This window comes from Biomphalaria glabrata, chromosome 2 (genome assembly GCF_947242115.1).
Source record: "Biomphalaria glabrata chromosome 2, xgBioGlab47.1, whole genome shotgun sequence".
In the NCBI taxonomy this organism is placed as follows: domain Eukaryota; kingdom Metazoa; phylum Mollusca; class Gastropoda; family Planorbidae; genus Biomphalaria; species Biomphalaria glabrata.
Genome location: NC_074712.1, coordinates 59,402,373 through 59,429,359, shown reverse-complemented (window position 1 = coordinate 59,429,359; position 26,987 = coordinate 59,402,373). Strand labels below are relative to the sequence as shown.

Below are 26,987 nucleotides of genomic sequence, written 5' to 3'. Positions count from 1 at the left end.
CGTAATTATCTGTGTAATTTAAATGTATCGTAATTATCTGTGTAATTTAAATACATCGTAATTATCTGTGTAATTTAAATACATCGTAATTATCTGTGTAATTTAAATACATCGTAATTATCTGTGTAATTTAAATACATGGTAATTATCTGTGTAATTTAAATACATCGTAATTATCTGTGTAATTTAAATACATCGTAATTATCTGTGTAATTTAAATACATCGTAATTATCTGTGTAATTTAAATACATCGTAATTATCTGTGTAATTTAAATACATCGTAATTATCTGTGTAATTTAAATGTATCGTAATTATCTGTGTAATTTAAATGTATCGTAATTATCTGTGTAATTTAAATGTATCGTAATTATCTGTGTAATTTAAATGTATGGTAATTATGTGTGTAATTTAAATACATCGTAATTATCTGTGTAATTTAAATACATCGTAATTATCTGTGTAATTTAAATACATCGTAATTATCTGTGTAATTTAAATGTATCGTAATTATCTGTGTAATTTAAATGTATCGTAATTATGTGTAATTTAAATACATGGTAATTATCTGTGTAATTTAAAAACATCATAATTATCTGTGCAATTTAAATACATCGTAATTATCTGTGTAATTTAAAAACATCATAATTATCTGTGCAATTTAAATACATCGTAATTATCTGAGCTATTTTTGGTTTCTTTTGCGTGTCCCAGGTTCTTGGAACTCAATTTGTTGTAGCATGCAACTAAAAAAAAAGTTGCTTAAAATCAGCTGTAGGCCTACAATTATGCATTTTATCATTTGAGAGTTTCACTTAATGAATGATGTTGCAGTTGTTTCTTCATTTAAGACAGCTTTCTGCAACAATATTCAAATTGAATCAACCATAGAAACGAACAGAATTAAGTGAACAAAATGTATGAAACGATGATCTGCTCTTGTAGGAAAGGCACCATATTCTCGTCCAATTGCGAAATAGGATCTCAAAGTTGACCTAGCACAACTCCCAGATATGAAGTCAGTTGGTTCTCGTGCTGGTTACTCACTACTTTCATGAGCCACCGAGCTTTGAAAAGAATGAACGATAACAGATTTAGAATACAAACAGGTAGTTATCGTTTTTAAAATGACCAATGCAAAGATAGAGCAAAGTATTTAATTTTATTATCATATAAAAACTAAAAGTATTAGTATTCAAAGTAAGTTTAAAAAAAAACAACAAATGTTAGTAATGTAAAAATATATAGACACAATGCTTAATGCAATAAGATCAGATTATACAATTGAAGTATCAGGTATGTAATAACTTGTTTGACAATATTACCATAATTGGCAGCTCTACATCAAACACAATAGTGTTGAGTTGCCAACTCTTAAAAGTTTACAGTTGAGGACTTAATTCACATTAGATTGCTTATTTTTATTGCAAAATGTTCACATTGTTTGTTTCACATGTTTTGTATACTCCTTCAGAATTGAAGATTTCTACATGCTAGCCCAAACCTCCACAAGGATGGTGACAGAGAGGCCTCAAACCTCAGATCATCAAGACGACAGCTCAGAGCACATACCATGCGACCAAGCTGCCACACTAATGAACTAATTTTGTAACCTTAAAGTTACTGGCTGTAGTTGCTATGGAACCTAGGCTTGAAATTATCTCCAGCTTTATATTAAAAGCAAAATTCTGCAACTGGATAAATTCTTATTCTCACTGAAGTTGGGCTTTCCTGGAATTAAATGGCATCATCTTTGTTGCATCAAAGAAATCTGTTTGGACAATCTAGTGAACATTTGAGTAAGTAGGCCCACATCTATATCAGTTAGTGCTTAGATATACAAATGTTACTTTATTTCTGTTTAAACATTGCATAAAAAAATGAAAAAGAAATAAAGAGAATGGACAACAAGGCAATGGCCAGGAGGTTTAAAAAAAAAAGTCATTCAAATATATAAACTAGTGAAATATACAAGAAAGATTTGAAGGGAAAAAAAAAAGTAAAACAAATAATGCTGTCTCCAAGTTTTAAGAATAAAACAAATAAAACTCCTTAACTTAAAAAAGTAATAAATTTAAATTTGGGACTGTCAATATTACAATACTCAAAGAGACATCAAAAATTCTTTTTTTTCTAACATACAAAAAAAGAAATGTTAAAACATTATACTGGGCTATACACCAATGTATATGACTCAATGAGCAAATAGACCATAGTATGAGCAAAAAGAAACATTTCAAATATTTTTTGGATATATTTTTTATTATCTTTAAGACCAAGTGCATACATTGTATGCATTATAGTCTTTGTCAACAGCAGGACAGGAAATACATTATAGCAGGGGTTCTCAACCTGTGGGTCGCGACCCCCTTGGGGGTCGATTGACGATTTTCCAGACCATCGAAAATGTGGATTGTTATTGTCTACTCTTCTATTGCTGTATGTGTGTGTGGGGGGAGGGGGGTCGCGGCAGAGTGGGGGATTGTAAAAAGGGGTCGGCAAGCATAAAAGGTTGAGAACCGCTGCATTATAGTCTTTGTCAACAGCAGGACAGGAAATAAAGTGCTTTCAACCTGAAACTATCCTGCATGTTTGTGTACTTAGTGACACTGCAAATAAGTTAATAATTACAATCAATATTAATACCACATACTTTCTTTTTTTTTAAATAATAAATTTGTAATGTAATAGAAAAATATTTAAAGCTACTGGAACCAATTTGCATTTTTATTTTATGCATAAGGGTTAAAACCAATTTGTTTTATATTAACATTGACTAAAGCTTGATTAAAATCTAACCACTTGTAGCATGCAGTCGTGATAATCCATTAATAAATAAAAACATTAAGAAATATCAACATAATCAACTAGTTCTACTGGACTGGACATTTACAACTAATGACTATGCCTGCCAATCAACACCCCCCCCCCTTTTTTTTTTTCATAGCATCCATCACCCCAATCATGTCACATGTACAAGAGTAAAACAATGACAGGCCTTGATAGAAGATTACCAAATTGTCAAAAGCTAAAATATCTGGTTAGTTATATTGATACATTATAATCTCTATGTAACAGAACTGTGTTGGTGCACAGCAGTAACAAACAAAACACAAAAAAACAAAGCTTATATATGTAATTAAATTTGTAATAGATCTAGACCAACAACAATCAATATGTGTGATTAGAAATATTGTTTTTAACTATTGATTTATATGTTATAATGTTTTTTGTTTGGTGTAATGCACAAATTGTGAGACAAATCTCCATACAGACAATAAAGATTATTTATTTTTTTTTAAGCCCAATTTTATGCTTTTAGCTTTCTCAATATGCCAAGATCCTTTTACTTTACAAAAGTTAAAATGTCTGTTTAGTTATATTGGTACATAATAACAGTGGTTTAATACCATCCAAACACATTAGAATTAATAAATGGCATGCTTATGAAATGTGTAAGGGAAGATACAAAAATATTGGAACATAAACCATCCTGAAGCGAAGGCAATATATTCAAAACAAAAACCATCCAAGACTTTACATGGATCCACAGGCAAATATATAGGTATGTAGCGCAAAATCTTGAACATCGTGGTAAGTTAAAAAAGGCAAAATGAAATAATACTTGAGAAATGATATATAGATAACACTACATGTGTTTTAAAAACAACAACAAAAAAACAACAATTATGATTAGATAGTACTGATAATATCATTTGTGATAAAACAAAATGTAGACTTTCATTAGAGACATGCAAAACTGTGGAATACATTGAAAATGCAAAGGCAATGTTAAGGCACAAATAAAAAAAAGCATTCAAGTGTATCATTTGGTACATGAAATAGCACCTATAGACTTGGTGGCGCCAAACAGCACACATATTGAACCCCCCCAAAAAATGACTTAAATTTTACTGTCAGTTGAATGATATGTTTTAGAAACAGCTATCTAGCTTTACCAAGTAAATGGCCATGCTCTTTGTGTCATAGATTTCTTTACATATCTGGGATCACCATCACCTGCCTGTTGAACCGTTGGGCCACCACACATGATCTGTCGATCATCTTTTCCCATTTCTCTCTGTCTTCTGAGATGCGTAGTACCAAATGAACATCACTTCAAAGAAATGCATAACCACCCATCTAAAGCTAGCAAGGCTTGAAATCAAACGTCGGATGGAATGTCTTGGCATCTCTCCCGAGAGAGACTTTCACCGTGCTTTCACTTAGAGCAGGAAAATATAAGTGAGCATTTAAGTGAGCATTTCAAGTTATCAGTATGAAAATATAAACAAGTCTAACCAAAAGTGTAGGAACAGAGGTAGAGTTAACTGTTTGGTGACTATGCTAGCTTGGATATGTAAAGAAAAAAGGAGCGTTCTCCTTTCAGACCTTGTGATCTATAGGGCAGATGATGTTAAAGTCATCTGTTTCTTTGTCCAACAGTTTAAAAGCAGGGTGTCATGTGGCTGGCACATCGAGCAACCGTATTTACTTTCCCCAACAAGAGTCAGGTACCCAATAGAGTTGGGTGGACTCAGGGGTGCCCTGAAAATCCCAAAGTTCAAAATCCCAGTCTTCACAGAGATTCAAAACCAAGACCCCAGGTTTAGAGGCCAAGCGCTTAACCACTCAGTCATCACACCTCCTAGGTTGGACATGACTTCCTGCCAATTGTAACCTATTTGATGAGGTGAATGGCAGAACAGAGAAATTTACTACTGGCACTTAAAGACCCGCTTAGATATTCACTTACTATTATTACTAGCATATAAAAGAACTTGGCAAAAACAGGCTTCTTTCAAAGACTACTACACATACTTGAGACCAGAGACAAAATGGAACCTTAAAAAAACTACTTAATTTTCATAAGATGTGACAAAATATCTAGGTCATGCTAGACCTTGGTAGATCTTCCTTTCTCTTTAAAACTCAAGGACAGTGTCTTTGCTTACTTTGATTGATATGATTGACAGAAACACATGAACACAGTATATAATGTGTTCACAAAAGGCAAGGGAGCAAGCTGAAACCAAGATATAAACTCAAAAATCTTGTATGGATTCAAAATCGTTATAAAAAAAAGGTTAATACTTTTGCGAATATAAAAATTATATTTGACCAGATCTATAAATGCTTTCTTGACTAAGACTAGTACATCAAAGATTTTTGTGTGTGTGGAGAGGATGGTCAGGGTACATGTGATATTTGTGTATTCTCTAGGTCAGAAGTCAAGCATAAATAAGAGCACTTGATTTCAGTATAAGTAAATATAAAGTTTGTATTTGTGCTGAGTTAGACTGGAAAGTTATCTGAAGAATATATATAGTATGAGATACTGGTCAAGTAACAGAGATGTCTGCTCCCCAAAAAAATACAGATTGTTTAAAAAAAGCTTTTCAGAAATTTGAAAATAGCAAGCTACAACAAGTAAGGATCATAGAGCATGCGAAGTTGCACTTTCCCAAACATAAGGTTACAGTAATCAATGACGATCTTTACCTAACAGTACATGTAAGAAAACTTGTGAAGGAGTTATTTTTCTTTGACATGACGCATTAGACAGTAAACAAAGAGCAGCACAAGGCTCTGATGTGCAATGTTTGAATGTACATAGCGAGTCATAAGATTGTCCTTTGCACTTAAGGCACACCAGAGTGTATTGACAGTACTCCTGGCTAATAGATACATAAATAAAAAGAACATTGCAAGATAAGAAATGTTATCAATAAAGATATGAAACATCAAGTTACCAGTAAAAACCTAAAGATTCTGTTTCAAATAAAGACTCAGCAGAATATAAGTTTTTCTTCGAATATGGACACCTACTTTGTAGCTAGTTACTACAGAATTTTAAAAAGCCATTCAACTTATCAACTTATCAATAGTCCAGTTTAAGAAGACTAGCAAAGAAATGCAAATCTATTTCTTTACATGGTATATAGTCTTTTCACCAAACTGCCATTATATCTTCAAAATAAAATTATTTTAAAAATAATAATATTTAAATTGATTTTTCATGTAATTTTAAAAGAAAGAATCAGGAATTGTAAAAAAAAAGTACATCAAAATTCAAGATTAGCTCCCCTATTGGAGTATAATCCCATTTCTTAAAAGTTATATTATGATTTATATGTGCCTTTGAGACCCAGTCTTACAGATATAACTAGTAAAACTAAATACAGTAGACAAATATTAGACATAAGGCTTAAAAAAAAAGATTTCAAACTGAGGCATTAAAAATTCAAACATTTAAAAAAATGTGGTTTGAAATAAACTTAAACAGTTCTTGAGCATATCAATAAGGCTGACATCTGCTCTAGCTTTCAACAATCTTGACAAGCTTGAAAACCCCACAACCATGAATCATTGAACAGTTGATTTGCAAAAAAAACAAGGGACATACAGATATATACTGAAGAATAACATTTTTCACATTTATTAAACGATTTTCAGAATTTTTTAAAAAGAAAATTTAAATTACTTTTGTATTTAAAAAAAAAAAGAAACTAATTTATGTATTAAAAAAAACATTTCAATTAAGCCTAGACTCTTTTAAAAAAAACACACCAATACAGATAAGATTGTCAAATTTTCATTGGCATTGGTCTAAATACATACATTATAAACATACCAGTATTTTTTTAAAAATGTATTATACAATAATAATTATAACTGATAAAAATACAACTTAATCAGACCACAGCTGAATTGGACCAGCCACTTACTCTTAGCAAAGCGAACATCCAATTTCATAGTAATATACAATTTCATAGTAATATATAATTAAAGCTTCTGTATCTCCCCCATATCGTAAGTACTACGACATTATTCCCTCTATAACATATGAGGAATGTGGACACTACTTTAAACATTTAGGCAAATTTTAAATTAGAAAAATAAAGTGTCAGGACTAGGAATCTTAACATTTAAAAAAAAATCTATTTTGATTGCAATGTCCGTGGGACAAGTTTCTTCTCAATGAACTCGCCAAATGATGTTATAGACAATAGAAGTATATAAAGGTATCCCTTTCAGACCTTTAATATCTATGGGGGCTGATTATGTAAAGCTCATCTATTTCTATGACCAACAGTTAACATGAGTATCATGTGGCCAATACAATAACCAACCCCATTTCTTCCTCAGTGAATGTCAGGTGCTAATTAGAGTGGCCTGGACTCAGGAACATCCTAAATATTACCAAGTTTAAAAATTTAGTTTGCAATCCAAACTCCATACCCCTTAGTTCAGGAGCTAGTAAGCCCCCAAGCATCAAATGTAGCATTAATTAACTGTATATACTTTTAGGTTCTTGACAATGTAAAACAATTTCCTTCTTTAGAAGAACCTTATTCATTGCTAATTTTTGTTCTTGATCAACATTTGTTCATAAAAATGATTGGTGTTTAGTACATTGTTCACATTCAAATGTTTTCTTTTTTTTAACTTCTTTAAAACAATATTATTTCAGACAATAAGATATTTTTAAAAATATATATTGAGATGATATGGCACTTTGGCCATAAAACTCATCCGTCTCTTTAACATTCAAAGAAAATTACAATAAAAAGACATGTGACAAAAGAATCTCAGCAGAGCCAAAGTAAAAAATCTCTGGTGAAGTAATACTTTGCATCCAAACTTTGAAACAAACAACAACAATTAAAAAAAAAAGATGTTTACAGTAAACATTGGCCATGTTCTATTTGAGCTTCTGAATTCTTCTTAGTTGTACATAAGCCAATATCAAGAAGATGACAGTCATAATGACCAGTGCTACCTCATTCTGCCACAAGTCCCACTTTGTCTCAAAAGAAATCTTTTGATTGGTGAGGTGATCATTGCCAGATATGCTATAAAAATTCAGAAAAAAAATTCTATGAAAGAAGCATAAGAACAAACTTTAAATGAACAAGATGAATATCTTAGCATTGTAGCAATTGTAAAAAAAAAATATAAAAAAAAAAAATTCTTGAGATTTTGCAAATTCATTTAATTTCTAAAGACAACTCTAAATATTTTTTTTTTAACTGACACAATTAAACTTTTATTTTTCTCAAAAATATCAGACATCCATTTGAGTAGATGCCAGAGTATCAATCCTCATTTACATTTATATTTGAACAAGCTCAGAAACCAAGGTTCTCTCGATCTCCGTCAACAGTTTAATAGAAGATCTATAGAAACCAAGGTGCTCTAGCTCTCTGTAAACAGTTTTATGGAAGATCTGTAGATACCAAGGTTCTCTAGCTCTCAGTCAATAGTTTTATAGATCTATAAATCGTTGCTAAATAAATGAAGTATGTCATGATCATGTAACAGTCACCCAAACTTTCGGTGTTTAAATTTCTTTTAAAAAATATTAAAACAAACTTCTTAAATCCTAAACTAGTTACAAGCGCTGGCACACACATATAAATGTTATGGCAAATGCTTAACTTGGCCAAAGGGTGAAGTGGCTGGCCAAATCAGGAACTGGCAAGAAGCGATATAAATTGGCCAGCCAAAGTCAGTTTTATCTTCATTTTGGCAAAACGGACAAGGGGGGGGGGGGGGGGGGGGGAATCAGCCCATGTTGGAAGAAAAAGAAAAAAATCACCAGTACGCTTTGATGCTAAAAAAAATGCCAATTTAAGTTTTGTCTGAGACAGAACAAATATGGAGGAGAAGCATGAAAAATTTGAAAGAGGAAAATGATCATTGCAAGCACCAAATGACTGCCTGGTCGTGAGGTTTGCACGCTGGACTGTTGTAAAAACTTATAGATGATCCCAGGTTCAAACCCTGCCAGCGCCCATCCCCGTTTTCCTGAAGGGGGTTTGGACTAGGAAGTAAATTATATTCAACTCTGAATGAACATCCGAAACATGCAAAACAATACAAAAATATTAAGTTATCCCAATAACAATAAAGGAATGTTAAGTCTCAGTTCTTATTTTAACATAATTTGTGATGCGTGAGTCATCACTAAGTTCTTAGACTTTATTAGCTATGTGAATGTGTACATGTGTACAATTTTTTAGAGATTTAAAAGATTCAGAAGTGTACAGCTTACCAATCTGTGCCATTTGAACAGAACATCTGACCTTGTAGCTCATTAATTTCAAGAGCCTAAAATAAAAATTATTTTGTGACTTACAAACAAGAAAAGAAATCTAAATGTATCACTTGATAAAAAAAAAAAAATTCAACCTCTTTTATATACATATATATATAATAATAAGGCTTGTCTTCAAGTCTGAATATTATTTCCCATGATTACACAGCCCCAGTTGTGACCTACATATTTTGCCATACCCAGCAAAGGTATAACCATTGTCTGCCGGTGATCCATTTAGATGTTATTTTCGTCACAAATGTGCATTCCACTGCACTATAAATGAGCATATGAATATGAACTATTAAAAATGTCCACAGAAGACAGTAAAATATTGCTGACATATTCATAACTACCACATGTGTAAATATGAGGTCTGGTGGCTGAATGGTTAAGTGTTTCCGAACCGAGGGGTCCTGGGCTCGAATTTTGGTGAAGACTGGGTTTTAAATTTTGGGATTTTAAGGATGCCTCTGAGTCCTCCCAACTCTTATTAAAGTTACCTAACATTAGCTGGGGAAAGGTGGTTGGTCGTAGACATGAAACACAAGTTAACCATCATAGAAAGAAACAGATGACCTTTTATCTGCCCTATGGATCATAATGTCTGAAAGGGCTACTTTCTTTTTTACAAGTGTAAATGTCAAACCATTTAGCTACAACTCATAATGAACACAAAATTGACCAATACAATACATTTAAAAAGAATATATCCAGATGATTTTGAACTTACATTTAAACTATATCTGAATATACTTAGGTACTTGACCCAACTGATCCAATGACCAAGGTCACCGACATTGATCAAGAGTCCACCAAATAACTAGACAAGGGAAGAAAAGAACAATATATGTTTGAGTAACAATTAGTATGAAAAATAAAAAAGTACTATCTTACTTTATATACATTCACTGACAATCATAAAGACAACACTAAATACATTACTTACCATCCTAAAGACAACACTAAATACATTGACTTACCATCCTAAAGACAACACTAAATACATTGACTTACCATCATAAAGACAACACTAAATACATTACTTACCATCATAAAGACAACACTAAATACATTGACTTACCATCATAAAGACATAACACATTGCCAGAAATAAATTGGCTAAGCCCAAAATCTTGACCGATGAGCTGATGGCGAAGCAAAGAGTTGAAGCAGTTATAGCCGTCAGGAACATGTTGAGCGTGAAAAAGAAGAAATGGTCTGCACCGTCTCTGAGACCTGTTCATGTCAGAAGTGAAACAATAAACAATTAGAAAACTAAGCTCATAATTTCATAAGCAAATATATTTTCTACTGCAACAGCAAACATATTTTCTATTACAATCTATGATAACTATGGAGAGGAAATAGGAAGGGTATTTCTAGTATGTATATTTATTATGAAAAGAAAAGGTATAAACAGATGACACAACAGTTTTATGGAAGTGACAAAACAGTAGTTCCAAGAATAAGCTGAGGCTTTTGCGCTACACAGGACAGAACAATCTTCTTCCCACATTGTGAATTAACCTTGTTCTTTTAAAAGATCCCTTCACAGTATCAATTTCTAATTATAGTCATCAAGTGGAGTGTGAGTTCGCAAGATTTTCTATGGCTTCCTTCAGAAGCAAAACTGTGACAGCGGCATCGCCAGGTGTAGATATGTTTGTTGCAAGCCGCCTAAAGGTCACCCCCTCATGATCTTTCCTGAAGGTTGACACCAAAAGCCTTTTCCATGTTTGGGTCTCAAGGCAACAGAGATTCGGATTCAGAGTATTCCTTCTGCTAGAAGGTAGCCAGTTCAGGCATAAAGTTTAAATCTCAACACTGGGACATTTAATGACTAGGATTGACACCATTAGCCAATGGTCACATTTTCAAATGAAAATTTTATAACAGAATTGCCGGTAAGAAGCTTTAGCCATACAGCCGAATGACTTTTAAGATACATTTCCACTGCTATGATCTGATCATAGCATCTCAAAAAACTTTCACAACTGACTTAAAAAGAGAATTCAATGATTTCTTATGTTTGAAAATACTTACCAAACATAAAATAAACTATAACTGAGAACAAGATCACTGGAATCATTCTGAGAGGTATGACATCACAGAAAACTTTAGCAAGGAAATAAGCTGATACACGATAGTAACCGCTCACATTTTCATGTCTGTCAAATACAAAGGGAAAAAACAATGGCATATTTAGGACTACTCAAGATATCTAGAACATGATGAATTTTATTGTAATTATTTCATAAATGAGTCTCACTTTTTTCCTGGAAATGATCAGATATAAAAGTCAAAGTGTACTCAAAGTGCTGTGTTTTTTTTTTCTTCCAAAATTTAACTTAGTTTAATCAAGATTAAAATTGACATATCAAGTTAAAAAGACTTATCCTTATCCTCTACTTTAAATCATTAAATTTGTGCAAAACTTAATCATTGTTGCAAAACTTGATCAGTTCATGGCTACTAATTTAAATATTTCCAAGAGCATGTACAAATATTTATCAGAAAATGATAAAACATGTAAATATGTAGATGACATCTGCAAAATGACCAACTTTCTTGTCAAGTATTTGCAAAAAAGACATAGTTTTGCGAGTGACCATGGTAGAAACGTAAACAATTATAACAATACAACAAAAGTCAAATTGAACTTTATTAATACATTCTAAGATGTTATTACAATAAACAAAAATGTTCAAGTTTTCATTTACTATGTTCAATGTTCACAGGTTTTCCATTTATTTTCTATTGAAATTATTACTGATCTGCTTGATAAAATAATAAACTTTTCACTATGTGTGACATTTTATGTTAAATCTAAATATTTCTAACTCATTAGATGCTAAATCTAAATATTTTGAACACATTAACCTTTTTTTTTTGTGTGTCAAAACTTGCAACCTTCAATAAAGCTAACAAGATTTGACCAAAAAAGAGTTACCTAAAATGAACAGGTTAAAACAAAATTAAAATTGGAAAGTTGTTAAAGTGTGTAGTTTGGAAAACTTTCTTAAGTTTGTATGTGAAAATCATTTAATGCATTTCTTGATAAAGATTGTTTTTTACAGAAGACCTCTGTAACATGACTATATTATTGTTCAAATGGCTGTGTTACAGCTTCTAATTAAGTAATGGTAATTAATTTTGTTTGATATCATTTAGAGGAAATAAATATTACGGCATTGAGACATGACTGTAAATGTGGAGTTCTTCACTGGATAGGTTTTGCTTTTTTTTAAGTATTTTTTTTTTACTATTACAAAGAGGACACAAACAGGCCTTAGTGTAAAGTTTGTTACATAACAGAGAATCGAGTCCAAATATGAAGTTTGTTACATTACTGACATTGACTTAGCACATCAATAAGTTCTAAACTAGCGTCTTACTAACCTTTAAGTTTCAATATTTCTAACAATAAGAAGCGAGGAAAAAAAGAACATTTTAGAAAGTGTAATTAGATTTTTTAAATTAAAAAAAATGCAAAAACATTATGAAAATATAAGCATAAAATAAAGAACTCAATTTCACAACATATACTACCAGAACAAATAACTTACATAAATATTGCTCTCTCTTTGATGAAGAGTTCTACCGCAGACATGTTGCCAAACACTTGGTTCATGATAATGAAGAAAAATGCCCCTTCCCTAAATAAATGTTCCAATATACAGTAAATAAATAAAAGATTTGTAGCAACACAAAAAAATAGCATTAAAGATAGTAGATAAACAAATTATAATAATCATCTTTATTATCCATGAGGATATATATCAGTAACACATTTTTAGAAATTAGTTATATATTTATATATTTAAAAAAAAACAAAAAACTATAAAACAAAATAACCAGGAGGAACAAACCTGTTTTGTATTCCAGAAATTTTGGATTTGTTCATTTGGAAATAGATGCCACCAACAATCAGAGCATACATAATAATTGTTTTGATCTTAAAAAGAATAGATTTTTTTTTTTAAATAATAGCAAATACAAATTTTACAGTCATAAAAAGTATTTTTGTCTTTTCTATTTTCTACCAGCAACAGCATTTAGCTTAGAGCCATACATTATTTTACAGTACCAAAAATATGACTATGTAAATTATATATATATTATACTTGTGTGCTCTTCTTGCAAAGAAAAATGTAAAAGGTTAGTTTACTTCAATACCAAAATTACCTAAATACAGGTGTCATAAAGTTTAACTGTTTCTCTGGCCAACCAGGATGTGTGGCACTGAGGATCAAACGATTTAGCTCCCTATCAAGGGCTCGATTTCAAAGCCCAACTCAAGCAGTGTTGGGTTTTCTGAGAGCATCAAGGCAGCACAGAAACCTTCTCCCAGATACCCCCTGCCTCCCACTGGTTCACAAAAGGACTATAGCACACAGAGCATGATATAAACATGAAAGTTGCGCTACACAAAGATTAAAACCAAAAAAAATAGGATGAAATGGCTGAAACAAACCCCATCTTTACGTTCCCAAAGAGTTACAAGCACCTGTATCCAAAAGTCTTAATTTAAACTTCCTGTTGCCACTAGGAAATCTAAACTTTCCTTTACCAGTCAAGCACTTTACTGTTCTATCACATTATCTCATTTCCATTAACATAAAATGCTATTAGACAACTAAAAACTTACCTGCATAATTGTGACTTGTGGATTTCTAACAATATTTTTAACACATCTTTTGGACACTGTTAGTAACTGAAATGCACAAGTTTGTTGAAGTGAAAGTCAAATACAAGTTTATAAGAAGTAGAAGTAAAATAAAAGTTTGTTGAAGTGAAAGTCAGATTTAGGTTTCCCACAGCAAGTGAGAGATTCAAGTCAATCTTTCAATACAAATTTAATGTAACAAAACATTGGCTGTAACAGTGAGTGACATTGAGGAAGAAAGCCCAGGAATAAGAAATTGAAATTAATTCATCATTTCCTTTTTTAACACGTACAGGAAGGAGTATCTTATCTTATAAATCACTGATGTCCTTCAAATGAGAAGTTAGTTTAAGTCCTATGTTAATGTAGTCATTTATCTTATCTTATAAATCACTGAAGTCCTTCAAATGAGAAGTTAGTTTAAGTCCTATGTTAATCTAGTCATGCATATTAATTAAAGACTTTTTGCTTTTAATTGTCTTCCTGTTTATTGAAATGAGCAAAAATTTAAGTTTGAGTTAAACTTACACATGCATTCACAAATTTACACTGACCTGCATACCAAAGGAAGACTTATAATCTACTTTCTTTATTTCGACTGCAGCACCATCTTTTTGATGTGCACTCATAATAGGTTTCAATTCTTCTTGAACGCTGTCAACAAGACACAAAAACAAAAAATCAAAAACATTTTTTCATTCATTTTCTCAATAATCTAAACTGAAGCACATTCTCACTTCAAAATGTACAACTTTGTACTTTGTGCTTGACGGTTAGTGTACAACTACACTGCTAAATATCAGCCAATCATACGCACATCAATCATTTTCCTTTAAGCCATTAAAAAAAATGGAAAAAGATATACTTTTGAGTGAGTTGATAACTAATTAGAATACAATGTATCACCTTACTATTACAATCGGGACTCTGTGACCAAGTGTTGAAGCGCTTGGCTCTGAACTTAAAGTCTTGGGTTCCAATCTCTGTTAAGACTGGGATTTTAAACTTTAGGATTTTTACGGCGCCCCTGAGTCTAATGGGTACCTGACTTAAGTTGGGGAAAAGTAAAGGCGGTCGGTTGTTGGCCAAAGAAACATATGACCTTAACATCAACTGCCCTATAGACCACATGGTCTGAAAGGGGAGCTTTGCTTTACTTTAATTTATTACAATCAATTTAGCTAACTTCAACACCTTGACCTTTGAACATATTCCATCAAACCACTTGCCCATATACAAAAGCTCTCTAGTATTATTGCCTAACATTATTGACACAAAACTAGACAAAGTGATGTAGTCCACCACTCTACTCTTTCTACAATGCACAAATGGAATGATAGCTAAAGAATGTTAGCCAAATGAAACATAGTGTTCAAGCAGGGGTTCTCAGCCTGTGGGTCATGACCCCCCCTTGGGGGTCGATTGACAATTTGCCAGGGCTCGCCTAAGACCATCAAAAATATGGATTGTTATTGTCTATTCTTCTATTGCTGTATGTGTGTGCGGGGGGGGGGGGGGGGGGGGGGGGGTGTCATCGCGGCAGAGTGGGGGATTGTAAAAAGGGGTCGCCGAGCATAAAAGGTTGAGAACCGCTGTGTTAAAGTTTAAAAGTAAAATAAATTTTACTAAGCTTCAAATGGAAGAAGCTTTCTTAAGTATGTAGGAAAAAAAAATGTGCAACAGTTCTTTGCCAAGGTCATGGTCCATGTTTCTCCAAAATAATAAATAAATATTCATTTGCTTTTTTTTTCTGCTTAAATATACTTTTCAAGTAATTTTGTAGCAAATCATTTAATTTCAAAGCGCATGGCTATATCTGAAATTAAATGTCTCTAAATTAATCACAACTAAAAAAAAAGCATTATGCCCTTTCTACAGTGAGCTTTGCTTCCTAGCTGGAGCTTTCTGAATCATCATAGGAATTGTTTGTTTCCTTTCTAAATTAATAGCACCATAAATTTGATTCCTACATTTTGTTTTTGATTCCTTCATTTTGTGAATTTTTATATTTGACAATGAAAATAAATGTTACAAAAGAAACAGTAGTACATGAGTCAAAAGAAAAAAACTAACCTTGAGTACCAGCTAGAGTTTCTAAACAACTCACGAAGTGATGAGTTTTTTTCTGAAGGGACAAATATTTGAAATAAAACAACAATACAACCAGAATATTTGAACTAAGCATACTTACAGAAATATTAGACATTATAAGACATTTGCATTTATCTATTTCAAGTATAAGGTATGGTAAACACACACACAAAATCTCACTAGAGATAATATTTGTCTTAATATATTTCTGTGATCATTCTTATGGTAAGTTTTTACAAGCGAATGAGGACCTTATCACTTTGATTTTGAAAATCAAATTTTTTAAATTTCTAAACTTTCTTTGATGTAATAAAAAACTCAAAGAAAGACTAAGCCGAATCAAAGATGAACAAAATGTTTAGACTTGCTATTTTTTTACATTTTATAATACTGCTGTTTAAAAAAAAATGAAACATTAAAGCTGACCAGCTGAAAAAAAAAACGTATGCAACTTCACAATTTTTTAAAGAAACTAGATGCTTTAATTTAAATTTATTGTGTATACTTTTTTTTGTGTATAATAATAACTTACCTTCAACTGTAATGACAATATCTTTACTTTTCTCAGAATCTGTTCAATTGACAAAAAAAAGTAAAATAATTGTAAAAAAACACATTCAATAGAGCATTAGTTAAACGTTTCATGAATAGAAAAATAGTAAACAAAAAAAGGCATATTAGCTCTGACTTGTCGAGCCGCTCCATTAAAACTGGTCGTGGTCATTGTTTAACAATTAAAACTGTTAGTGGTCATTGGTAACAATTAAGACTGATCGTGGTCATTGTTAACGGTCGTGGTCATTGTTAACAATTAAGACTACTTGTGGTCATTGTTTAACAATTAAAACTGGTAGTGGTCATTGTTTAACAACTAAAACTGGTAGTGGTCATTGTTTAACAATGAAAACTGGTTGTTGTCATTGTTTACAATTAAAACTGGTTGTGGTCATTGTTAACAATTAAAACTGGTTGTGGTCATTGTTAACATGTTTACCTCTATTAATTATATGAATTTCATTGGAATCACCAATTAGTCCGTTGACATTCTTAGTTGTGGTTGACTGTACAGCAGTAGAGTCTCCATTGATGACGTCCAGGAAAAAGTCTGGTGGATTGTTGTGCTCTTCACAAAAATAGCCTTTTAGATATTGAAACATAATCATGAAATATTCATAAGAGTATTTCTATGGTTTAGTTAAGTTATATTAAGTAGCAAAAAACTCCACCAAAGACTACACTGCCTATCATGTCCCAAGTCAGGATAAAGGAGGAGGCCCAGTCATGGGGGCTAGCAACCACACCCTGGGCATTCCATAACTACGAAAAGCAAAAAAAAAAAAAACCCAGAAAACTTTGTCATGAGAGCAGAAGGCTAATCAACAAGAAGAAGCATAAAGAAAAGTAGTAAAAGCTGAAAGCCACTGAGCTGAAAAAGCCAATAATGACAACAACAAAACATTTTGGTAACACCTAGAACAAAAAGGAAAGGATGGTCCAGGTCAGGGGATTTAGAAGATCTATTGTTGACTGCCCATACTCTAATAGGGTCGACAGGCTATAATTATGTTAGTAAAAGACTGCAAAGTCTGGCACACACACAAAAAAAAAACATCATCATATACAAATCTGGTTGGAAAAGTGAAAAACGAACAAGCATGTCTCAGGGTAGACTCAGGCAGGAGAAATGGAGAGCTTTGGTTGCGCTCACTTTCACAGCACCCGCATAACTGAAGCCAAAGAGATTTAACATTAAACAGTGTCACTCTTTGTTCAGGAAAAACAAAATTCTTGTCTAATTTGTTTAACTTCACCTCAAATGTTTAACTTCACCTCAAATAAGTCAACTTTGCAGTTTGTCCTGGAAGGTACCAAAAAGAAAGAATTCCAACTTGCTTTTAAACCAATACTTATTTCAAAACAAAGGCTCTTGACAACACATTTTAAATGAGTACAAGACTATACAGACTAATTTGTGTACATTTCCAGACCAAAAAAAAATGAGATGTGAAAGAGGGTTTAGTATTGAAATATGTTAACAGAGTAAACATAAGAATACTAACCAACAGAAGCGAAGTAGTCCAATGACTCACTAGCCTTCCCATGGTAGGCCACATCACCATGAGATAACAACATGAGGGAATCAAACAGGCGGTAGATTGAATATCGAGGCTGATGGATTGAGAAGATGATATTACGTCCACCTACTGCCAATCTAGAAAAAAAAAAAAGACTTATAGCTTTACCAAAAATTGAAAAAAATGATAAATAAATTTTTAAAATATGAAAAATTACAATTTTGCATATATCTGACATTATTTTAGTTGTTTAATTATTAAAAAAAACACAACTAATTTCAGATTTTACCATTAAAAAAAAAATTTAAAAAATGTATGTCCTCACTTTTTTAGCAGCAACATGACAGCCATTGCAGTGCTGGCATCAAGCCCTGTGGTTGGCTCATCAAGAAACAGGACAGGAGGGGAGATAATCAGCTCCATGCCTATACTACAACGTTTTCTTTCCCCTCCAGATACACCTCGTATATATTCTGTTCCAACCTGGCAACGCAAAGATTTGAAAATAACCTTCATTCTTCTAGGTATTAAAATAACGTAGTAAATGGAATGTTTGGAAATGTGAAATGTTTTCATTTTAAAGTGTGAAAACGAGGATACTTTACTATAAGTTTGGCAAAGACTTTCAATACCCCAACACACCTAATAAACATTGGGTTTGTTAGAAGTGTAAAAAAAAAATCCAAAGCAGGTATAATAGCAGATTTCTTTCAATAATAAGCTAATAAAGATTTGTGTTTTTTAATTGTACAGTAATATGATATTTTTCAATATATAAATGACAAGAGTTCATGGAAACTGAATAGGCATTATTAGTAGATCATTTCTGTAAAAACTGAAAGTTTCTCATTGACACTAAAAAGAAATAGTCAATGAACTTTATTTAGCGATGTTATTATTCCAGTTCCTAACACCAATGAAATCATATTGCATGACCAACATTGCAAGTAGTAGCACACTGCCATCATTTGAACATTTTCTACACGTACCTTTGAGTCTGCCACTTCTGTTAATCCAAGTTCATAGATGACCTGGTCAATTCTCTCTTTCCTTTCATGTTTTTTAATATTGGAAGGAAGACGAAGTGTAGCAGAGAATTCAAAGTTTTCACGTATTGTCAAAGTTCCCATGACGACATCATCCTGACAAACAGCAAGGTATTTAGTTTTTTTATTTCTAAATAAAACATTGCATGACAGTTATTTCCTAAAAATATTCATCGAAAATAGTAAAAAGAGGATTTACAAAAAAAATGAAATACAACTTGTAAATGCATACACTGACAAGTTTTACCTGCACAACATAGCCAACGAGACACTTAAAGTTATGGGGAGTAGGTGATCCATCCAACAATATGGTTCCAGTCAGCCCTTTAGGATCCTTCCTCCCAGCTAATACATCTAAAAGACTGTAAACATAGTTTTGGTTCTTACATTAGAAAGTTCATGAGAGCCATTTTTTTTTAAATTATGAATTTTTTTTTCCAAGATGAATTATAATAATGGTGCTATTCAAGTTCTTTCCTTAATAAAATATTTAATTTTCTATTATTTTTTTTTAGGTTTTACCACACACACAATCAAATATTAAGAAAAAATTTCAATAAAAACAGTTTATTATCACCAACTATATTATTTATACATTAAAAGTTTCCAAAAAAAAAAAAAAAAAAAGGTTTTTGAAAGTTTATGCAGCTATTAGAACACAGTTTCTTTCAATTAAAGTAAAAACATAGTATAATTTTTTTTTAAACTTACGAAGACTTTCCACTTCCTGTAGGACCAAGTATGGCATTCATACCAGGTCGAAATATACCACTGAAATAAGAAAAAGGGTTGAATTAATTTTATTCAAATAATTTCAACAGAAATGAAATATAAAATATTGGTTTGGATGTTTTAGTATTTTTTTTTTATTTTTTTTTTTTTTGTGTGTATTAAATAATCAAAGCCAAGAATATTACTAAAATAAAATATTAATAGAAATGTAATTCTCACTATTGAATCACAACTTATAGTAAAATATTGAATTCATTCAGATTAGTAACTATGCTAAATATCTCAAAGCTGATCAAGCACTTTATTTTTATGAGGTGGCAATTAAATAAATAAGTAATAATATAATATGATTACAAAAGTTTTACAAAACTTATATCAATTCACATTATTTGTCCCATACCGATTCTTGGATCAAGTTGAAACTTTACACAATTATTTGTTGTACCTAACAAAACATGAATCAATAATGAATAAGCAATTAGTTAAAGTTAAAAAAATAATTAGTAATTAATTATTTTGTCTGGTATTGAAAAAGGGAAATTAATTATACTTATTGAGAAATGTGGCTGTACATGTGGAGTTATTTCCCCTATAAAGAATGATTTGTACCAGTTTTTCTCAAATGAAGTTGAAATTTTGCATAATTATTCGTACTCGACAACACATGAATCAACAAAAAAAATAATTATATATTATATATGTATTTGGAAGTGATTTTTCAGTTTTTTCTCTTAGATAAGCTTTGTTTAAAAAAATTTATATTACTTTGGTTTTCTCTAACAGTGAACAAATGCACATTAAACTGTACTTTAAACTGTGACATGAAATAATTGTTCCTTATCTCTCTATCAAATACTTTTGTCAACTGTGACATGTTCATAAAGTGCTTTGATTGTTAAACTAACACTTTGGTCTAACAAGACACGCCTAGATAATAAACACTTCATTTGTAGGTCAAGAAGACTCAATTTTATCTCATGTTTTTCTGATTTATTTTATCAAAACAATAAATGCGGGGCATGCAAATGCTAACTGTGCTAAAAGCATCTTGGTGTTAGTCAAGCTAAATGATAACTCACTTGATAAACAATATTCTAGGTAAGTTCAATAAATAAGACTGAAAAGTCACTAGTATAATTTTGTTTTAATTCACCTTTATTGCCAGAGATTAAAGTAATGTATTAGTTTGTATTTCACTTGTTCTTGCTATTACTAGAAAACCATTTCAAAAATTATACATTCCAAATTTTTAAATAAAATTTTCTTAAAATACATTGTGTAACTTAAATTACTTTATTTGAAATAACTGCTTTGCAATGTGTTATTATTTAATATGAAGAAAAAAATGTATAAAGGAGCAGAACTATACATATAGTTAGTATGAGTTAGCGATGGACTAGAAGAAGTGACTGTTTGAATAATATGGCCTTTTAAATTAGATCTAAATTTGATAAAGTTTGTCATTACTTTTTTTTTTATATTTAAATGAAAATATTAAAAATATTAAACAATAATGAACATGAAAAAAAGACATGCCATGACTAACTATATTTTAACATTTTATGCATAGAATATATTATGTGGATTTTTTTGTTTGTTTTTTGTTATTTTGTTTTTGTAGTGCCAAAGTTTGTAAGAAGTGAATAGTCTAGGATTTATTGCAGACATCATTTCTAAGACTATCAGTCTGTGGGAAACAAACCAGTAAATGCCAACAGAGAAATCCAAAGATACAAATGGAAAGGGCTGGGCTGGACATACAATACTTAAAGAACGACAGAAAATAGTTCAAAACAGGATATGGACTGGAACCCACAAGGAAAGAGAAAGGCTGGGAGACAAAAGAAGCAAAGACGGCAGGACAGACCCAACTGGGGGGAATAGCTTAGAACAAAGGCTATTAGAGGCAGGACAGACCCAACTGGGGGGAATGGCTTAGAACAAAGGCTAATGATGAAGTCCTGTTGTGGCCATACCCTCCACTGAGAGTCAAATGGATCAAGTCCAGTAAGTCATCATTTCTACCTGATAAAAATCCACAAAAATTATAAATTCAGTCTACTAGCATGTACAAGTAATAATGCTACCAGTCGTAAAAGCTTTGACATTATTCATCCTAATATTTCTCTTTGATTTTTTTAAAAGAATGCAATTAATGGGACTGGGAATTTAAAATCACACCACTATTGCTGTTTGTTTACTTTTAGTCTAATTAATTCCACTATTGCTGTTTGTTTACTTTTAGTCTAATTAATTCCACTATTGCTGTTTGTTTACTTTTAGTCTAATTAATTCCACTATTGCTGTTTGTTTACTTTTAGTCTAATTAATTCTACTTTTGCTGTTTGTTTACTTTTAGTCTAATTAATTTATCCATAAATTAAAAATGTATAACATAATTATCATATAGTCTTAGTCAAGAAGTTGATTATTTTCAATTCAGATAGTTTATATGAAAAAAAGTTAAATGATTAAGAAAATACTAAAAAAATTATATTTTTCCAATTCAACTTTAGTCAATACCTTTTTTGGAGCTAGCCTTTTAGTTCTACATGTTTTAATAATATTTTTAAAATCTTATAATTTTGGCTTTATCAATGTCTTGAGCAGGGTTTATAGATCAGAAAAAAAAAAACAACTAGTCTGATCTAAATTGTTTATTATATACATTGGGACTAGATGTCCTTCAGTATTCTGCTGTCCCCATTTAGGGCAAGTCTTTAGATTCTGGGAGCTTTACTAAATTGTAATGTAATAGAAAGCCTAGTCTATGCTGTAACATACCTGACATCTTTCAAAATATGTTTCAGTGTTTTTTTCCTGCAAATGGATGTTCTAGTTTCAACTTCATAATTGATGTCATGAAAACTCAGTACGCTGGACCCTTCCGTTTCATTTGTGATCCTGGCTGCTCTCTCTTTGACAGATTCTAGGTGACCTGGGTTGGAGTTGATGTTGTCACTCAGAAGCCTAGTTTTGACTTCTGATGATGTGCTTTCTTGATGATTATCCTGAAAGATGAAAGTAAAAAAAAAATTATTAGTGTGTAGTACTATTAGAGTGTAACTTTTAACAATTACATGGCTGATATTCATTAAGTCTAATATTAGCACAAGATTTTCTACCTTTGATTTCATTTGTAAATTTTTTTTTAAAAGGGGGAAGTGTCTAATAGCTATATATGCTTTTATTTTAAGCAACATTTCCATCTTTGACCTCTCATAAAAAAATGTTTTTCAACATATTTCTTTAAATCTAAAAGCTCACACCAGAAACACCACAAAAAACAATTACATTGAGAAAGGCATCAAGCAAGATGATGAACCATTCATGATTCAGGCAGTGAAAACAGTGAATGGAATTCCCAAGGCAAGTAGCGACCAGAGTCTAAACATATTTTTACTTGATAGAAAAGAAGGCCTTTTTTACAGATTTCATGGCTCTAATAAATATCAATTTAGCTAGAGATGAGTTGCTTAGACTTGACTAGAGTCTAATTACTAAGTAGAGTCTTAGAATTAAAATTAACAATATATATAACCTAGATATAATTTCTAGAATAAATATAAATAAATGAATCTGGAAAGCAAAAAATTAAGGAAAGCCTGTGGGATGATGAAAAGAAATAAAAAGTAATATACACGAACACTAGTCTTGAAATAATATTACAATATATATAAAGTCCCGCTTTGTTAAGAATCCTTAATATTATATAGAGACATTAGGTATTGTCTATATTGACTATAGAGACCTGTGACCTATAGTATGAGACTTCTCTAGTCTAGATGAACACAGTAAGGCTAAGCTAAATTTAAATTTAACAATAATCTAGTGAAGTCTAGTCTTCAACTTTTTACCATTGTTATAGTAAAAGTCAATGGATTATAGTTTTATGTTTGTAAAATGTTTTACAGTATTCGGATGTTCCATCAGAGTTCAAGATAATCTACATCCTAACCTAAACCTTCTGCAGGCAGTGGACCCAAGCCCATCCAGACAATCAAACGATAGTCCAGCAAATATTGCTTGACCTATAGAGATGTAATAGGACTATCCTCTAACTAGACTAGAGATCAAGATTAGATCTTTTTAGAAGTAAATATAAGTAACAGTAGGGGAAATCTTAATTTCTAGACTCTAGATCTAGAATCCTCTCTTAGTTATTCCTAGTATTAGATCATCAGTAAAAATATAATATTAGTCCTAGATTCTATAATGCCTGGAATGGCAACCTGGTCATGTGCTATTAGTAATATAAGCTCTAGACTGTTGTATGGATGGTCCCAGGTTCAAACCCTGCCTACAGCCATTTTATACCATCCTGGGGAAGGTTTGACTAGGATATATAGCATTGTAGCTATTCTAATAATCTTCAGTAGGGGCAGTGGCTGAGCGGTAAAGCGCTTAGCTTCTGAACTGGGGTTCCGTGTTTGAATCCTGGGATTTTTAATTTCTGGATCTTAGGGTGCCACCAAGTCCAACTGACATTAGTTGGGGAAATGTAAAGGCTGTTGGTCATTGTGCTGGCCAAGTGACGCTCTCATAAACCGTAGGTCAAAGACACAGATGACATTATCTGCCCTATAGACCATATTATAGATGTTGCTGAAGGCATGTACAAAACATGTAGAACAAATAAACAAATGACTCTAGCTTTGGCTTTAGAAAGAGATCTATCTATAATAATATATATATAGAATAGATTTGAGTAGATGTATTCTACAGTCTAATCTAGATCTAGTGGTGGTGGGGGGGGGGGGGACATCTTTAGAAGATTCATCATCTCATGCAGTTGAGTTGCACTTGCATTTTCAACATTTTTTTTTCCCTCTTTGTAAACTTTGTTACTCTGAACTCTGAACAGTTTGAAACTGAAGTCTGATAGAGGTCTAATCAGTTAGATCTAAATCTAATCTAATTATTTAATAATAATAATTATTATTATATTATTAATAGTAATACTTAATACTATTCTATATTAGTATTACATTACTAGTCAAGACTCTTTTATTTTAGATCTAGAACTCCAGTACTAGAGTCTAGAGTTGTCACGAGTAGATAATAAAAAGTTTTTAAAAAGATGTAATATACTACACTATTTATTAACTATAGTATAGACACTATAGTACTATAGACTATAGTCACTATAGATCTAATTAAAGTAATTATTAGTCTAGACTCTTATTATTAATAATTATCAAGTCTGATAACTGATAGAGTCTACTTGATACTTGATAGATCTAGAATCTAGCTTTAGAATAGAAAGAAAAGATTATAAACATAGTTCTAGATCTAGATAGATCTAATTATTAAAACAATCATTGATATTTCATTTATTTGAATCATTTTTATGATTTTATTGCAAATCTAAAACTAAAACCCTAAATCAAATATTTAAAAGTGCACAAGTTTACTATTATAGAAACTGTTTCCATTTGCAATTTTACGTTCTCCGCCATTATAAAAATACTTTGAACTCGGTATAAAAGTCCAGTTTCTTTGTGTCTAATTAGTAAGCCTAATCATGTGATGACCACTGAGAGAGTCTAGTTAGACAGTGTCTTTATAGTCACAGTGCTAGGGCTTACTAACACATCGGACTCTAGCACTGACACTCATTCTGCGTCGAGCACACAGTAACAGTGTGCTCAAGTTTTGCTATTCAGCAAAGTATCGATTCCATTGTTTACAAGAAGAATAACTCAGTTTTGATTGAAGAAATTTCTGATTTTAATTATTTTTCTTATTATCTTTGTGTTTGTATGCTTTAATTAGTTAATATTTTTAAAAGTTAATTTTAAAATATGCTAATATTCACTAAAATTTGTTAGATCTAGATTTCTATATTTTTGCTTTTATTTTATTGTAATCGATAAAATACAAACAAGTTTAATAATAATAATCTTTATTATCCGTAAGGAAATTTGTCTTACAATTTGTGCATTACACCAAACAAAAAACATTATAACTATAAGAAACCAAAGTGTACATTCACACCAGACTCACTCATAATTTACATGTGACAAAGTTTATACCAGATTGTTCTTATTTAATGATTTGATTGCCAGGGGAACAAAAGAATGTTTGTGTCTGTTTGTCTTTGCTATCGGTGTCTTGTATCTCTTTTGTGATGGTAAAATCACAAAGTCCTGACACAAAGGGTGATTCTTTATTTCGAGGATCTTGTTAGCTTTTTTATAGATGTTTGTCTCAAACAACTGCCCAAATGGGGTTTGTTTTTTGCCAATGATTTTGCCAGCAGCATTTAGGATTCTATTAAGTTTATTTTTATTTTTAATGCTCAGATTGCCATACCAGGCAGTGATATTGAAACTTAAAATATTGCAGATGTGAGCGTGATAAAACATAGCCAAGGCCTTTTCGCTAACATTAAACGAGGACAGTTTTCTTAGTAGTCGTAATCTTTGCTGCCCTTTTTTGCTGATATAATCAGTATTTGCAGTAAAATTTAGTTTATTGTCTAGGATAGTACCAAGGTATTTAAAGGTTTGCACAATTTCAATAGTCTCTCCAGCTACAGAAACAATATCATTTCCCTTCTTGTCCCTACGAAAATCGATTATCATTTCTTTGTTTTTTTTTACATTTAATAATAAAAAATTATCTTTACAGTATTCCTCAATGTGTTCTAGTTCTTTGAAATACTCATTTACGTCTGAGCTCTCTGAGAGCAGGGCAAGAAGAGCCGCATCATCAGCGAATTTTGTGAAGGAGCAACAATAACTATCGGATTGAAAATCATTGGTGTACAAAATGAACCACAATGGCGATGTTACAGCCCCCTGGGGCGCCCCTGTGTTAACTATGCGTTCATTAGATATAACATTGTTTACCCTAACCCTCTGAGCTCTCTGGGTCAAAAATTCATTAGCCCATAGTATTATGTATGGACTAATCTGCAACGCTTTCATCTTTTCAATGAGTAAATGAAGTTGTATAGTGTTAAAAGCTGATGAGAAATCCATAAAGAGCAATCTTACATAAGTGTTCGGTAAGTCCAGATGTTTGTAGACACAGTTTAAAATATTTAGGATGGCATCGTCTACACCTTTACCCTTTTGGTAAGCAAATTGTAAAGGGTCTAACTTATTACAAAGATCATTCAGAAGAAACATTTGAACCAATTTTTCTAAACATTTAGACACAATGGAAGTAAGTGAAACAGGTCTATAGTCATTCATTTCCTTTGGTTTGGAAACCTTTGGCACAGGTACAATTATAGATGACTTCCACACAGGTGGTATCTCATGGTTT

The 26,987-nt window shown here is 31.7% G+C and overlaps 1 protein-coding gene and 1 long non-coding RNA gene across 2 annotated transcripts; one reads left to right on the top strand and one right to left on the bottom strand.

Moving 5' to 3' along the window:
• Window positions 1–1,142: 1,142 nt before the first annotated feature.
• Window positions 1,143–25,394, bottom strand: LOC106074097 (broad substrate specificity ATP-binding cassette transporter ABCG2-like). The gene is made up of 19 exons (XM_056021739.1): window positions 25,127–25,394; window positions 22,497–22,723; window positions 19,692–19,751; window positions 19,228–19,342; window positions 18,924–19,076; window positions 18,260–18,417; window positions 17,920–18,071; window positions 16,854–16,997; window positions 16,392–16,430; window positions 15,842–15,893; window positions 14,323–14,422; window positions 13,751–13,816; window positions 12,972–13,057; window positions 12,669–12,758; window positions 11,146–11,270; window positions 10,184–10,338; window positions 9,833–9,922; window positions 9,058–9,113; window positions 1,143–7,855 (listed from the first exon to the last, which is right to left on the bottom strand). The coding sequence occupies exons 1-19, from the start codon at window positions 25,169–25,171 to the stop codon at window positions 7,705–7,707; spliced, it is 2,064 nt and encodes a 687-aa protein (XP_055877714.1). The 5' UTR covers window positions 25,172–25,394; the 3' UTR covers window positions 1,143–7,704.
• Window positions 20,463–23,176, top strand: LOC129924786 (uncharacterized). The gene is made up of 4 exons (XR_008776710.1): window positions 20,463–20,810; window positions 21,334–21,719; window positions 22,523–22,736; window positions 22,975–23,176. It is a non-coding gene; the product is annotated as an uncharacterized LOC129924786 (long non-coding RNA).
• Window positions 25,395–26,987: the final 1,593 nt, after the last annotated feature.

Bases quoted from the DNA above. Each gene is read 5' to 3' on its own strand.
- LOC106074097 (XM_056021739.1), bottom strand. From the start codon at position 25,171: ATGGCGGAGAACGTAAAATTGCAAATGGAAACAGTTTCTATAATA. The intron at 19,077-19,227 runs GTAAAACTTGTC...GCTGTTTGTCAG, and splicing joins TCGTTGGCTATGTTGTGCAG to GATGATGTCGTCATGGGAAC. The intron at 7,856-9,057 runs GTAAGCTGTACA...GAATTTTTATAG, and splicing joins TGTTCAAATGGCACAGATTG to CATATCTGGCAATGATCACC.